At 44.0% G+C, this 16,789-nt stretch overlaps 2 protein-coding genes across 4 annotated transcripts in view; both read right to left on the bottom strand.

Moving 5' to 3' along the window:
* Positions 1-1,669: 1,669 nt before the first annotated feature.
* TXNDC12 (thioredoxin domain containing 12) overlaps positions 1,670-16,789 on the bottom strand; it is a 20,808-nt gene continuing 5,688 nt past the window's right edge. For 2 of the 3 annotated variants that reach the window (XM_050961689.1, XM_050961690.1), the window contains exons 3-7: positions 6,201-6,253; positions 5,395-5,468; positions 4,730-4,799; positions 4,555-4,638; positions 1,670-2,576 (exon numbers count right to left, since the gene is read on the bottom strand). In XM_050961689.1, the coding sequence (XP_050817646.1) occupies positions 2,497-2,576; positions 4,555-4,638; positions 4,730-4,799; positions 5,395-5,468; positions 6,201-6,253 (361 nt within the window). In that variant the 3' untranslated portion in view covers positions 1,670-2,496. Of the gene's footprint in view, positions 2,577-4,554; positions 4,639-4,729; positions 4,800-5,394; positions 5,469-6,200; positions 6,254-7,369; positions 7,633-16,789 lie in introns of those variants that run through there. The other variant, XM_050961691.1, reaches the window with a different exon arrangement.
* KTI12 (KTI12 chromatin associated homolog) lies at positions 13,151-14,861 on the bottom strand. Its single transcript, XM_050961682.1, has one exon. It carries the CDS (start codon positions 14,826-14,828, stop codon positions 13,920-13,922), a length of 909 nt encoding a protein of 302 aa, XP_050817639.1. The 5' UTR covers positions 14,829-14,861; the 3' UTR covers positions 13,151-13,919.

The following is a 16,789-nucleotide window of genomic DNA, read 5'->3' as shown; positions in this document are numbered from 1 at the left end:
GACCCCTCCCCGGCTTCCTGCGATTTACCATCACTTTCAGCCAGCCAGTAAAACAGGTTTATTTAGACGACAGGAACATAGTCCAAAACAAGTCTTGCCAGTACAGACAAGAAGACCCCCTTTAGTTAGGTCCATCTGGGCCCCCAGAGAAGCCACAGCCCTGTTGGGAAGCCCAAGCCCCGTCGGGGTGCCCCTCTCCATTTCCCAGCCAACTCAAAACTGAAACTCCCTTCAGCCTCTCACTCAGCCTCCCCGCAGCTCCTCCCTCAACCTTTGTCCTTTTTCCAGTTTCCCAGGAAGAGGTGTTACCTGGCCTCCAACCCCTCACCTGGGTTCTCAGGTTACACGCTCAGGTATGCTCCCTTCCCCAGTGCAGGCAGTCCCAAACTCCTCTGCAACCTTCCCAGGTTAATACTCCCCACTCAGCATTTACATAACACATTATGAACATTTCCACTTTGTCACACTGGGCAACAAAATGGCAGATGAAATTCAGTGTTGATAAATGTGAATTAATGCACACTGGAAAACATAATCCCAACTATACACACAAAATTATGGGATCTAAATTAACTGTTACCACTCAAGAAAGAGATATTGGAGCCACTGTGGATAGTTCTCTGAAAACATCCATTCAATGTGCAGCAGCAGTTAAAAAAGTGAACAGAATGCTGGGAATCATTAAGAAAGGGATAGATAATAAGAGCAAAAATATCACATGGCCTCTCTATAAATTCATGCTATGCCCACATCTTGAATGCTGTGTGCAGATGTGGTCGCCCCATCTCAGAAAAGATATATTGGAATTGGAAAAGGTTCAGAAAAGGGCAGCAAAAATGATTAAGGGTATAGAACAACTTCCATATGAGGAGAGATTAGTAAAACTGGGACTTCTCAGCTTGGGAAAAAGAAAAAGACGACTAAAGTTGGATATGATTGAGGTCTATAAAAACATGACTGGCGTGGAGAAAGTAAATAAGGAAGTGTTATTTACTCCTTATATCACAAGAACTAGGGTAATTAATGAAATTAATAGGCAGTAGGTTTAAAACAAACAAACGGAAGTCTTTCTTTACACAATGCAGTCAACCTGTGGAACTCTTTGCCAGAGGATGTTGTGAAGGCCAAGACTACAACAGGGTCCAAAAGGAACTAGATAAATTCATGGAGGATAGGTCCATCAATGAATATTAGCCGGGATAGGTAGGGATGGTGTCTCTAGGTGCTGTTTGCTAGAAGCTGGGTATGAGCGATGGGATGGATCACTTGATGATAATCTATTCTATTCGTTTCCTTCAGGGAACCTGGCAATTGGCCATCATCAGAAAACAGGATACTGAGCTAGATGGACCTTTGGTCTGACCCAGTATGGCCATTCTTATGGGTAAGTGATATATTTTTAGGATATATTAAAAATCATTTTCTTTCCAGTTCCTATAGGTAATCGCTTGGTACTTTTCTGTTCCCGACTTATTGTAAACAGAAAATAGGCCTGTTCCAACCACTGAAAAGCAGCAGTGATTGTCATTTTTCATAAGAAAGTGAAAGTCTTTTTAATCTGTGACATTGAACATCAGCACTACTACAGTTTAAACATATTTTTAAGTCCTCCAATTCCTAAAAAGAATGGAAAATTACTCCATTCCCCCCAAAAAACCTCACCACGCACTTTATTCTTAAAAAGTTTTCATTTTTATTTTTCACCATAGTACAAAAATACAGTACAATGTGATGGCAAGACATTCTCCAAAAACATTCCTCAAAGAAGGGGGAGAACCCCATAATGCTTCAATATAATCTATCTTCTCTTAATAAAACAGTTGAAAGATGAACATACAATAGATAAGTGGAGTTTCAACCTGAATGCAAATAAAGTCAAGTCACAAAGAGTTCCTACAAGAAAAAGAATGTTCAGAGTGACTATTCCACATGCTACTAGATATTAATCAAAATAACTCTATTTGTGTTAGCGTTCATGGCAGAATTATTGGTTTGATTTTTTTTGGCTTTTCCGAATACAGCAGGCTTGAGTCACATCTCCTACTCATGAGTATCCTCACTGAAATCAAAGGGATGACTTCATGTCAGTCAAACGTAGGGGAGCAAGCACTGATTGGAGACCAAGTGTTGGCTATTTGAAAATGTAAAAATCATTCCTCTTAAGAAGAGGTTAAGATCTAGGCCTCTGGATACAAGTGGTCATTGTTTATGTGGACAGAACTGATGTATCCATTCAAGATGAGGTTGTGTATGCATGTCCATCAGCTGTAAATAAGCACTGAAGTGTACACTAGACGGGGAGGAGAAGATAACACTGTATTTGATGGAGGTGTGTGAAAAATCAGATAGGGTTTAACCTTCCAAGATATTGAGAGGAGAATTACGTCCTTCCAGTGCAGCTACATTTCTTGGTATGTTTAATGGATTAAAAGAAAAAAAAATCATTTATCCTTTCAGAGCTTCAGGGTGATGGAAAAGGAATGTTCAATATATATATTATAATTCATCGCCAAGATGTTTTTGTTTGAAAGCATCTCCTGTCAGCTTCTCTTGGGCTTCCTTCATTCCTTGGACAACTGTCAAATTAAATATACAGAATATCAGCTGGATCATTACTACATATGATATGGAACAAGTAAGGAAGTGTATAATGAAAAGTATTTTTATCAACCAATGGTGCAATTTTATAGAATAAACCCCTTGGAAGTAGCCTGCAAAAGAAAAAAGTTAGGGTTATGCTCTTTTTGCCTTCTATATGATGTATAAAGAAGCGTTAAATATCTCCCACCCCCCCCTTTCCCATACCATTTTTAAGTTCATGCCTCATCTACCCTATTTTTGTTGGCTGACTCTATGGACAAAGGAAGAACTAGCAGGATTATGACATCAGATAACAGGTACATAAAACCTGATAATTTGAGAGGGAAGTTGTTTTTAACCACTTTTTTGCTCACAACCTAAATTGCTGAGATGAACTTTAAATACAGATATCCAAGTGTAACACTCCCCTAACAATCCGCATCTCTAAGACCCTCTCCAGTATTACCAAGGAAGACAAGTTTTGCATTCCTCATATGTCTAAGGTAAAAGATAAATAAAAAATAATATTGTATGAAGGCTGAGAGTGGTTTTTTTGTTTTGTTTTGTTCTTTTTAAAAGTCACAGCCACAAAATTCAACAGAAACCTATTTTTCTCTTTTATGGGTCACTTTTAATATAACAGAGCAAAGCTTTTCCTGAATCTATCCCCATCAGCATTCCTAAGTGATTCTCCTGTGGCCTGTTACTTCAATGGCAGTTTCATGCCTGCTTCTCTCAGGCACCATAGAAAAATGTCTACCAGAACAATTAAAAGGAATTGAGTTTTTTAATTCAGAATATCATTAGAAAGATTCCCTCTGTTTTACCATGTAAAAAACACACTATCACAGCTCTCGGCCTTGTTGGATCACTTAACAGCAAGGTTGAGCAGTGAACCTGAACTACTCTCTTATAGGCAGGTGGCCTCTCCAGGGTTGAGGTAAACAAGTGGGCCAGCATGGAGAGGCCTGCATTGCTCTACTTGCTGCTGTGATTGAGTCTCCAAGACAACCAGCCCACGACTGTTTACAATATACCAGTAAATTGCATCATGAGCTAAATGCATTCTATGAGTAGGGCTTAGTTTTCCTCAAGATCAAGTATGATGCTTATGGGATGAACTATAAGTCTGGCAAGCCCTTAGAGAGGTCTTTTTTTTTCCCCTTGTTATTCCTCTTCATCACCCTCCAAAGAACAGAATAGCTACCCTTCCCAACTGATTATTTTAGGGCCATGTCTACAATCTCCCTCCAGATCATCTCCACTGGTGTTAGCAGTCTTGGGAGTCATAATGTAGACTGGCACAGCTGTAATCAATGTCAATTAGACCCACTCTTAACATGGTTAGATAACATGGTTCTTAAAATGCTAGCAGCATCTGGTCTATACTAGGGCTCTGAAGATTGCTGATACTGACAGAGTTAGGCTGGCAAGATATTTTTGAAAAAAGTTTCCAGAGCGTAGACAGGGCCCAAGAGATTCACAATCAGACATTTCTTGATTTGAGAACAGAGCGTTGTTAATTAACCAGCTTATATCACACATAACAGGGCCACATTGCTCACAGCTAGCACCTGGTCCTAATGGCTTTTTACATACTTTACTGAAGAGATAGAAAACATAAGGTCAATTAATTCTTCTTAAATGAGGTTGTCTTCTTACAGTTGTGTAAGTACACAAGGGAAAGTACACAAATGGAGAAGTGTCCACATTTACATCAGAAGTCACAGGCTGAATTTGAAATGACCAGAAAAGCTTTTATTTTACATCATGATTCTGTAATAGAGGTCTATCCATCCACCCACAAGATGCAAAAAAACCCCATTCATTCGCCTTATTTGTAACAGCTTCCAGCTGTGCTGTAAACTACAGGTTACCTCCACTCAAAAACCAAGCGTACGTTAGCTGCCATTCCTATGACATACCTGCAATGCACTCCCACTCAATTCAAATTTAGAGCTCATTCTCGCATACCTTGATCAGCATTGATGTAGAAATGCTTGTAGCTTGGGTTTCCTTTCTCATTTATAATCTCTGGATGGACCTTCCCACTGGGATCTGTGAAACGAGAAAGTGATTAAAATGTGTAAGTGGTGAGGATGACAAAGTAGTCCTATAAGAGGCTGTAACAACAGTGAGCATGCCTTACCCATGAAAAGGATTCTGGGAATATAACCACCATCAGGGCTAAAAGCTTCATCCTTTGGCTCTTCTTCATCCTAGGTGTGCAAGACTGACGTAAGACAACATTCTGCTTTCTAAGCAAGGGATCTAACAAAATGTAACATTTACTTTAAAACTATTTTCTTCCAGTGGCTGTTATAAAATGGTAGATTTAATTAACATGAACAGCTTGAAAAGAAGATAAATGACTGCAAAATCCTCTACTTTTGTCAACAAAGGAAAAAGGTCACCCAGCAAGTAACAGTTGTAAAGATAATTGTAAAATTAAATCAAATATTTTCACCAATTTACATTAAATGGACTCGCTATTTTGGTCCTGGAATGTTTTATAGGTAATAAATGTGTATAGAAAAGCGATTTCCTTTCCTATTATTGGGGAATAGTACAATGTACAGATTGTTAAAAATAAAATGGAAGAGAATCAGCTACATGAACAAAACCACATAATACAGTAAAGGTTTTATTTTTTAAACAGTCAGTTGTATCAGTCAATACTTTGTATCTAATCAATAATACTAAGAATTTAGTTAGGAAGGGATGGAGTCAGGCGAAATAAATAATTATAAGAAATAAGTGACAAATGCTCAGTTACAAAATAGTAGCATGGACATGAACTGTAGGGAAGCCTACCTCAAGGTTTACCATAATAAAATTATGGGCAAGTTCAGAGATCTCCTTGGATTCAGCAAACTTTGGCTTTAAAGCTAAGAAGAAAAAGAAGGGAGGGGGAGAGAAGAGAAAACTGTAAGAAAAAACCCAACACCATTCAGACCTACAGCAAAATCACCACTCCATCACTTCTTCTAGAGGTTAGGTGCTCATCACTGAATAGTAAGTAACCAAATCTTTGTCTCAAATTACTGAACCCATAACCCAGAGTGAAAGCTAACTAGTCCAATCCTCAGTGATCAGCCAGATTAATAATACTGGCCAAAAATAGTCATATGGGTGATTTTTGAACCAATCGTACAGAAGCAAAAAGCTCTCTCTGCCCATTATCAGTCACCTAAACTACCCAATCCACCTCACCTATATTTGTAGACCTATGTAATTATGGTTAGCCAGTTCCATTACATCACTGAACAAGATGAAAATCTAACCATCCACTGAGAAAGACCAGTTTGGAATATGCAGATTTACTGTTCTTTCAAACTTTTATAAATTTTCCATACCAAGGATTAGGCCTTCAATAGAAATGGAAGGTACCTCCCATTTGGTGTGTGTTTTTTTAAAAAAACAAACAAACAAATTTATAGCATGGATTTGGACAGCTATTAATTTATTGCATTGAAGATTTCTATTTGTGCACTATTATATGAATCTGACCAAAAAGCAAATATAACACATACTATGCTTCAAATGTAAATAATAATTGACTTGTACAAAGAAACCTTCCATTAAGGATTTTAAAGTGCTCTAGAATTAAATTCACATACCTTTGCAAGCTCCACACCAGGACTTGTGGATGATAATCATTAGAGGCAAACCACTTAAGAAAAAAACAAAGCATAACTGACATCAATTCTAAGACACTTAACAAGACTGCATTCCTCAATGAAACTCTGAAATGCATTTTTCAGTAATTAAAACTTTTAAAAAGGCCCTAGCTACTGGAAAAGGTCATAGATGTAAACTGATTCTATTGTGCTCCCAAAGCTTTGTTTTCTTGCTAAAGTCTTCCCAAGTTATAAACATCAGCACCAAATAATTCAATAAAATGCCACTGTGACTCTCTCTGCCACAAAATAGGATTCTGGAACCCTCATATTCAACACTGTAATATGATTATGTTTTGTACAAAGATGCCTTGTGGGGTATCATTTGAGAAGTTATGATTGGCTGAACATTACTATTCTGATGAATTGTGTGTGTTACGATTGTATCTGAAGTCATGAAGTTTTGCTCTGTGCGCGTATTTCTGAAATATATTGAGTCTGGGAAACACCCACAACTAGCCGTTCACTGGTAACAAAGGAGCAGCTAACACTGACAAGATAGGTTTCAGAGTGGTAGCCTGTATCAGCAAACACAATGAGGAATCTTTGTGGCACCTTAGAGACTAACAAATTTATTTGAGCATAAGTTTTCATGGGCTAGAACCCACTTCATCAGATGCAAGACAAAACAGATTTACATCAGGATCAGTCAGACGTGTTGCTGGCCCATTAAGAAGAATCCATTCTTCTAGTGACTCCTCAGAGAGGGCACGTACACAATGGGGGCTAACCCCCACTTCCCTGCAAGGATCTTTCTAGCACCTGGACAGAAAGTATAAATGAGGGTCAATGACATCACCACTGGGCCTTTCTCCTCCCCCTATTCAACATCTGGAAGATTGTTTGGAAGACAAAGGCTTTGAACTGAGGAGATTGGCAGGCTGAGAAGAGAATTCAGCCTGTGTATTAATAACTGCAAATGGCCTGGAACATCCAGTGGGGTGAGAAAAACTGCTTGATTCAAATCTTGTTTAGTCTAATAAAGTGTAGAATTTAGACTGTAATTTTCTTTTCTTATGTAAGCAACATTGATCGCTATGCCTGATACTTCTAATCACTTAAAATCTATTTTTGTAGTTAATAAACTTATTTTAATGTTTTATCCTTACCAGTGAATTTGTTTGAAGTGCCTGGAGAATCCGCTCAGATTACAAAGGCTAGGGCACATCCACTATCCTTCGACGAAATGGTGAACTAATTAATGAGTTTGCATTGTTCAAGAGAAGGTCTCGAGCAGTGTAAGACAGTACATGTCTGGGGTGCAAGACTTGGGACCTGAGGGATTAGCTGGTGTCTCCCTTTCTGTATAGGTCATGAGTAGGTTTGAGAGCTTCATACAATTTAGCTGGGTATGTCTCTGCATGTTGTTGGCTGAGTGATCACAGCACCTGAAGAGGTTTGCTACTTGTCACTACAACAGCATTGTAAGAGTCAGCCCAGGGAGGAGAGTTAAGGGGGCATAGTGGTCCGACAGTTCCAGGTTGTAGCCTGGAAACAGTTAAAAAATAATAATGAATAAGCTGATTGATGGTCGAAGACCAGAACAATCTCATTCTCTAAGTGGTAATGAGGGCTATTGGTATAGTTATATGGCAGCTATTCACTCTGTCAGGCACTAAAAATCTATGATCTACAATAACAGAAATGAGGTCATGGTAACAGAATGTTAAGAACATAAGAACGGCCATATTGGGTCAGACTAATGGTCCATCTAGCCCAGTATCTTGTCTTCCAACAACAGCTGGTGCCAGACGCTTCAGAGGTAATGAACAGAGCAGGATAATTATCAAGTAGTCCAGTCTCAGCTTCTGGCAAAAGGTTCTCAAAAGATAATTTCATGAGCCCACTCCCATTCCCTTTCTCTAGACCAGGAGTTGGCAACCTTTCAGAAGTGGTGTGCCAAGTCTTCATTTATTCAATCTTATTTAAAGTTTCACGTGCCAGAAATATATTTTCATGTTTTTAGAAGGTCTCTTTCTATAAGTCTATAATATATAACTAAACTATTGTTGTATATAAAGTAAATAAGATTTTAAAAATGTTTAAGAAGCTTCATTTAAAATTAAATTAAAATGCAGAGCCCCCCCCGGACCGGTGCCCAGGACCCAGGCAGTATGAGTGCCGCTGAAAATCAGCTCGCATGCCACCTTCAGCACACGTGCCATAGGTTGCCTACCCCTGCTCTAGACTTTCTGATGAAGCAACAATCCTCTATCAGAAACATTCCATAAACCCTTGTGTTGATTTTCATATTCCTTTCGATGAAGCACGTTGGGAATCACCAAAAGTATCTTGGGGCTCACTTGAGGAGGAAATGTGGAGAGCTGCAGATGTGGGCTCATATGAAGGACATTGAAGGAACTCCTATTTTAAACAATCAACTACTAGAAGTTTTTGCTGAATCTTTCTGAAGAGTCAAAATACTGATTTGCTAGTTCCTTCATATATACTTATTAAACAAGACTCCCAAGAAAAAGTAAACTTTTTTTTACTATATCTGTAGATTTTAAAGCCAGAAGGGATAATTATGATCTAGTCTATTTCATCCTACATAACACAAGTCAGAGAGCCACACCCACTAATTTCTGCATCAGCAGAAGCCCCTAACTTCAATTTGAGCTATAGTATATCTTTCAGAAAGGCATCTTAGTCATTTAAAGACTTCAAGTAATTGAGAACCCATTGCATCCCCACACAAGTTGTTCTAATACTCAATTATTTAACTGTTTAAAATTTACACTTTATTTCTAGTCTGAATTTGCGTAGCTTCAGTTTCAAATCACTAGATCTTTTTATACCTTTGTCTGATATATTAGTCATGTACAACAAGAATGATTAAAGGTCTTGAGAACATGACCTATGAAGGAAGGCTGAAGGAATTGGGTTTGTTTAGTTTGGAAAAGAGAAGACTGAGAGGGGACATGATAGCAGTTTTCAGGTATCTAAAAGGGTGTCATCAGGAGGAGGGAGAAAACTTGTTCACCTTAGCCTCCAATGATAGAACAAGAAGCAATGGGCTTAAACTGCAGCAAGGGAGATTTAGGTTGGACATTAGGAAAAAGTTCCTAACTGTCAGGGTAGTTAAACACTGGAATAGATTGCCTAGGGAAGTTGTGGAATCTCCATCTCTGGAGATATTTAAGAGTAGGTTAGATAAATGTCTATCAGGGATGGTCTAGACAGTATTTGGTCCTGCCATGAGGGCAGGGGACTGGACTCGATGACCTCTCGAGGTCCCTTCCAATCCTAGAGTCTATGAGAAATCTCTTCCCCATGCAGGTACTTGTAGACAATGATCAAGTCACATCTTAACCTTCTCTTGGATAAGCTAAATAGAGTTTCTTAGGTCTTTCCCTGTCAGGAAGGTTTTCCAGACATCAAATCATTCTAGGAGGTCTTTTCTGAACCCTTTCCAAAGAGTGGACACAGGATTTCAGTAAAGGTCCTACTAATTCTGTATACAGAGATACCACCTGTTCATAAATTAACTCCAAGCAAACAAGTTCTTCTAAAATCTTGTCCTAGAAAGGACTCCTGCTTCTTCACTAACATCTCAGAGTTACACAGCACTTTCCACAAAGCAAGATTCATCCGCGCTAGAAAGCCGCCATCTCTAAGGTAGACTTTTGAGGGTTTATGTCTTTATTTTCTTCAGTTTAGGAAGTATGAAATTGACCTGGTCTAACATACTGCTAATTCAGAAATACATTTTAACACATGATCAGAAAACGGCAGACTTACAGGTAGAATTGATAAACAACATGTGATTTGATTGGAATGGATTATTTCAATAAACTGGGTGCGGGGGTATTTGCGTTGTTTTTTTGAAAATACAAAGCCAAACAATATTTCCCCCAAGATTTGTATATCAGCTAAGCCTTGACTTCCATTTTAAGTCACCAAGTTGTTTTTTTTTTTGAAGGTGTTTTGAAGGAAAGAATATGAAGTCATTCCAGACAGAACCTGAAAGTGTTAGCCTTAGGGAGGGAGGGAACATGCCTGGTGTAGTAACTAGATTTCTAGCTACATATATTTCATACCATGCTGTGAAGAACATAGGAAAGGGCTGCTACAACTGTCATTTTACACAGACTGTGATTGGGTAAAAAGTAAGAAGTTACACTGAATGAAGTTTTTAATTAAATATGGATCATGGTAGTCCAAACAGCTTTGATAGAGGTAAGTTCACTGGTTAGTGAAAATAAAAGTAAATACTGCCTTTGTTTTCTTGAAAACAAAATTTTATGGAAAAATGTACAGGGGGGTCACTAAGATGGAGTCAAATTTTTGAAACAAATTTTACATAGCATTTTTTGACGTCTTACATTAAAAATAAGAATTTCAGAAGATGACTTTACTGCTCATTACTTCAGTCAGGGCTAAGATTTCACTCATGTTGTTCACTTGCTGTAGGCATCTCTGTTTGGATGATATACTTTCATATGTATAGTGAGTTTCACTTTTATTTATAATCACTTTCAGGTTTTCATGCAAACAGCACAATGCTATAACCCAGGCCTGCACAACTCGTAAAGTGGCGAGGGCCACATTACTCCAAAGAAAACAGCTGCTGGGATTTAAAGGGCTCCGGGCTCCCCCTGGCTGCGGGCAGCTCAGAGCCCTTTCAATCCTGGCCGCAGCTGGGATTTAAAGGGCTCTGGGCTGCCCGCAGGCGCTGTGTTTCTCGTGTGCGGGGGATTTGGAATCCCCCTGCGGGCCGTATGTTGTGCAGGCCTGCTATAACCTTTGGCCTGTTAACACTGCAGGGGAATATTATAAAAACTATTTAAAAAAAAAAAAAGTCATGTAAGTCAATCAGCTGTACAGGGTTAGCCAGAACTTGTATGCATACAAGAAAAACTAAGCAAGAAAGTGTGAGATTATAACTAGGAATAATATGATGAAGAAAAGGAAAATGTATCTGAATATCAGGGGGGAAAAAAACTTCATCAGTTAGATACATTAAGCTGTGGAAATAATCTCTTAAAAGGAAGTAGTGCACACCATTAGTTGTGATACTTGAAGACAAGACAAAACATTCTGCAGAGAACAAGTCTGCATAAGCAGAGAGGTGATACATTAAGGTTTTTTTCCCACCTCACAGCTCTAAGATTTTTTTTTGACTTGACAGTCTCTCTTTGCAACTTACAGTCTTTTTCTAACAAGAGAGTGGCATGTAAAAGGAAAAATGTAACAGGAGGATTTTTAAAGCCACATCACAATGGCCACACACCTTTAGTAAGATAGATCCCTAACCCTTTCACAGGGCCAGGGGCTGCTGCAGCCAGAGGGATATGGGCCAAGAAATACCCTCATGTAAAAAGTGGCAGTATCTTTGCAGGGACAGCTGATACATGGAGAACACAGAAGGCAATCTGGCACCAGAGAAAGCACACAATAGATGCAGGCAAGAAGCCAGGATTTTAAGAGGAGTGTGGCATGGGATTTTTGCCAATTAAGCTTAAAGTAAAAGTCTTCTGAGGGCAGTGGTGGTAGAGTTAATGCTTGATTCAATTGAAACTAGATTGTTCCTTACATTATATTGTTCAATATTGCAGTGGATGATGGCATTGAATTACCTAAAGTTATAGAAAAGAATGAGAGGTATGAATGGAAGAGCCCTTCCAGTTATAACCAATTATAGTCCTGAGTACCAAGAAAGGGAGGAAATTGTGCTCAGAGAAGCATGTATGGTCAATTTCAATTTTAACCACAGAAATATATTATCAGCATAGACGCTGCTTCTCTGTAGCATACACAGAACATGAGCACATATTTTCCTGCCCAAAATAATATTAGAACATCAAACATACTAAGGGATGTTGAGAAAACAGAATGTTACACCTCCACGGATTTATTTCATGTAGCTCAGCATGATTTTGCCCTTTAATTTTCTTCAGCAGTAAGGTGATAGATTTATCCAAAAGATATACTGAAGTTATAACAGTATCAAAGATTCCCATTTAATAAGAGAACACAGTCCAGCCAGCCAGCACCTGGTCTAGTATCACACTCTACTATCAAGGGCAAGATTATCTAGACAGATTTTAAACTGAAGGGTTTATCATTACTAAAATACAATTATCTGCAAATCACGTCTCAGAAATGTTTTACCACTTTTGACCACACATTTCCCAGCTTTTATTCTTTTCCATTTAACTTCCCAAAGGAGGCAAAGTGGGGTCTCTTTACATAGCAGCTATAGTCATTTTTCTGTCTCGCAATATACAAATCCATGTAGTGACTGGTAGATATTAGGCAGTCAGAGGGTATGGACTTTTATACTCACTGAAGTGACCCCTCCACTTTATCCCATCATTCCAGACAAAGAAATGAATGTTTAATAGGGAGGGAAGCCTTCCTCAAAAGGCAAAGAGAAGCAGGTATGCATATGCAGGGAGAGGGTTCATACTAAGATTAGAGTTAAATAGAAGGACAGGATCCAAAGCTGAGGTAGGAAGCAGGGATGTCTATAAACAGGAATTAGTGCATGGCAAGCTGGGGTGTAAATCTACAGCACTCTAGTATATCATTCACTAACTGTGTGGCCCATGCTGCTGCTCACTAAAAATTACCTAGTGTGCTTTGACCTACTACTGTTCACAGAGCACTAGGGAAATTTTAGTGCACAGTAAGAGGTGCATGTAGTTACTGGGAAGCACGGTACAGAATGTAGATTTACACCCCACTTGCCATATGCTAACTTGCCATATAATCTCTTAGTTAAGGCACATAAAAAGAGTTCCAAGGGCTGTATGCAATCAGAGCAGATATCGTAATAACGAAGTACAATTCAGATCATCCTCATTGTGAGAACACCTACTGTTAACTGAACAATTAGTGCATTTAGCCCAGGATCTACTAATGACTTTGGAAAAGAAGCCACAAAGTTGCTGAAATAATTGTTTTGAAAGTAAATTAAATATTTCATTCCATCCTAGGCACAGGATTTCAAAAAAAGAAACAGACATTTGAGTACACTAAGTACGCAAGTTTCCACTGTCCAAATTTTGAAGATTAATTTCCTGGGTTCAGACAAACTTTTGAAAACACCAGCAGTTTTTAAAAAGGCTGTAAGTCCCAATCCAAGAGCAGCAAGGCCTCCTTTGTACAGTTTGATGTATACATCTTATCCTTGCCTTATTTAGAAAAAACTCAGACGAAAGATTGTTCTTTCTCAAGATGTTGCAGCAGCATGAGAGCTCGGCTCCCCTGTAGCATTCTTCTTCGGACACTGCAGAGACCATATAGTTAGTGGGGTTTGGCTCTCCATAGCCCCCATTAGTAGACTTTTTGGATGCCTGAGGACCTGATGGCTAGCTGCCTTTGCCAGGCTTTCCTACTCAGATGCTGAGGCTGCTACTGGGGGGGAAGTGGTGCGCGTGCACACCCACAACTCCTGTTAGCAGATATCATGGACCACCACAGCTGGTTCCCCACACCCACTCTGGCTGGATACTCTTACTCTGATGATGGGTAATGCAGGGCCCTCCTCCTATCAGCACAGATTCCTGGTCCAGGCACTGGAGAACAATGACTAGGAAAAGCCAACTTCCTGTTGGCAGAGACTCTTATTTTGGGGTGTCTGGAGGCTCTCAGTGACTGGACCCCATTAGCCAGCCCTCCTGTGCAGACGCTGGACTGGGGAGACTACAGGGGTCACTGGATACTGCGGCTCAGGTACTGCAGGAACATGTTGGCCAGCTGGGGCAGGTTCTCCTCACTGGGGTGCATTTTGGTGTAGCTGATGAACTGCCTACGGAGCCGACTCAGCTCAGCCATACCCAGGGGCCGGTTCAGCACCAGCCCTTCGCTGGCCCCAGACACCTGGATCAGCTCCCCAGGCTGGGCCCCGCTCCTCTGGGCAGCCAGCACGGCAGCCAGCACTTCCTGGGTGACCCGGTCCAGCTGGTGGAGGAAGCCGGCGGACTGCAGGGGCTGCGAGCGGGTGGACTGGTTGGGCGGGGGCGGCCTGCTCTCGAAGAGGGCGGCGCGGATCTCCGCCAGCGGCAGCGGCTCCTGCCCGTGCACGGTGAAGAGGGGCCGGTCCCAGCGGTTCCGCGAGTCCGGGGTCTCGAAGGGGCCCGCGGACGGGTGCGGGGCGCCCCCCGCGCAGTGCAGCAGGCAATGCGGCGTGCCCGCATGCTTGGTCACGCAGTAGAGCTCGTAGCGGAAGCTCTTCAGCTCGTTCCCCGCGTCGACGATCACCACGTCCCGCCGGCTCAGCCGCCGCTCCACCTCGGCGCGCAACGCCGCGCGGCCCCCCACCGCCTCCGCCACCACGTGCACCGGCCGCTCCTCCTCGCTCAGCGCCCCCCGCAGCTCCTCGGCCCGGCGGCTCTTCCCGCTGCCCGCCAGCCCGCACAACACCACAAGCGGCATCTTCCTGCCACGGCCAGGGACGCCGCCATTATAACCCGGAAGTCCATCCCAAGCACATCCGCGGAGGTCAAGCAACGTCATTCCCGGCCCCAGGGCAACAAGAGGGATTGGCCCTAAGCATGAGACGATGTCAGGCTCTAACGCCCCTATGTAGGGGGGGGAGGGCTGGGGGGGAGGGAACCGCATCCCATGCCTTGGCAACCAGTCACCCCACGGCACTGCCATTGCCCCATGGCATGGCAACCAGTCACCCCACGGCACTGCCACCCCACCGGGCATCGCCCCATGCCATGGCAACCAGTCACCCCACGGCACTGCCATTGCCCCATGCCATGGCAACCAGTCACCCCACGGCACTGCCACCCCACCGGGCACGCCCCATGCCATGGCAACCAGCCACCCCACAGCACTGCCACCCCACCGGGCATCGCCCCATGCCATGGCAACCAGTCACCCCACGGCACTGCCACACCACCGGGCACACCCCATGCCATGGCAACCAGCCACCCCATGGCACTGCCATTGCCCCATGGCATGGCAACCAGTCAACCCACGGCACTGCCACCCCACTGGGCATCGCCCCATGCCATGGCAACCAGCCACCCCACGGCACTGCCACCCCACCGGGCATCGCCCCATGCCATGGCAACCAGTCACCCCACGGCACTGCCACCCCACCGGGCATCGCCCCATGCCATGGCAACCAGTCACCCCACGGCACTGCCACCCCTCCGGGCGCACCCCATGCCATGGCAACCAGTCACCCCATGGCACTGCCACCCCACCGGGCATCGCCCCATGCCATGGCAACCAGCCACCCCACGGCAGTGCCACCCCACCGGGCATCGCCCCATGCCATGGCAACCAGTCACCCCACGGCACTGCCACCCCTCCGGGCGCACCCCATGCCATGGCAACCAGTCACCCCACGGCAGTGCCACCCCACCGGGCATCGCCCCATGCCATGGCAACCAGCCACCCCACGGCACTGCCACCCCACCGGGCATCGCCCCATGCCATGGCAACCAGCCACCCCACGGCACTGCCACCCCACCGGGCATCGCCCCATGCCATGGCAACCAGTCACCCCACGGCACTGCCACCCCACCGGGCATCGCCCCATGCCATGGCAACCAGTCACCCCACGGCACTGCCACCCCACCGGGCGCCGCCCCATGCCATGGCAACCAGTCACCCCACGGCACTGCCACCCCACCGGGCATGCCCCATGCCATGGCAACCAGTCACCCCACGGCACTGCCACCCCACCGGGCGCGCCCCATGCCATGGCAACCAGTCACCCCACGGCACTGCCACCCCACCGGGCATCGCCCCATGCCATGGCAACCAGTCACCCCACGGCACTTGCACTCCACCGGGCACGCCCCATGCCATGGCAACCAGCCACCCCACGGCACTGCCACCCCACCAGGCGCGCCCCATGCCATGGCAACCAGTCACCCCACGGCACTGCCACCCCACCAGGCGCGCCCTATGCCATGGCAACCAGTCTCCCCACGGCACTGCGACCCCACCGGGCATCACCCCATGCCAACGCAACCAGCCGCCCCATGGCACTGCCATTGCCCCATGGCATGGCAACCAGCCACTCCACAGGGCATAACCCCAGGCCATGGCAACCAACCACCCCACAGCACTGATACCCCACCAGGCATGGCCCCATGCCATCGCAACCAGCCACCCCATGGCATTACCACCCCACCGGACGTGCCCCATGCCATCGCAACCAGCCACCCCATGGCATTAGCACCCCACTGGGCACACCCCATGCCAGGGCAACCAGCCACCCCTTGGCACTGCCATGCCACAGGGCATCACCCCAGGCCATGGCAACCAGCCACCCCCCGGCACTGACACCCCAGAAAGCATCACCCCAGACCATTGTACACAGCTTCTCCATAGCACATAGCCACCTCACAGTGCCAAGGCAGGGCATGACACTCAGCCACCCCATCACACGCACACACACAAAGGTTTTGTCTCACCTACACACAAGATTTTGTCTCACCTATGCACTCCTTGGTCCCATACAAGCTTTGCCACTCACAGACACTCAGATACTACAAAAAGAACAGGAGTACTTGTGGCACCTGAGAGACTAAAATTTATTTGAGCATAAGTCCCAC

This window comes from Gopherus flavomarginatus, chromosome 7 (genome assembly GCF_025201925.1).
Source record: "Gopherus flavomarginatus isolate rGopFla2 chromosome 7, rGopFla2.mat.asm, whole genome shotgun sequence".
Taxonomy (NCBI): domain Eukaryota; kingdom Metazoa; phylum Chordata; order Testudines; family Testudinidae; genus Gopherus; species Gopherus flavomarginatus.
This window is presented reverse-complemented; position numbering and strand designations above follow the sequence as displayed.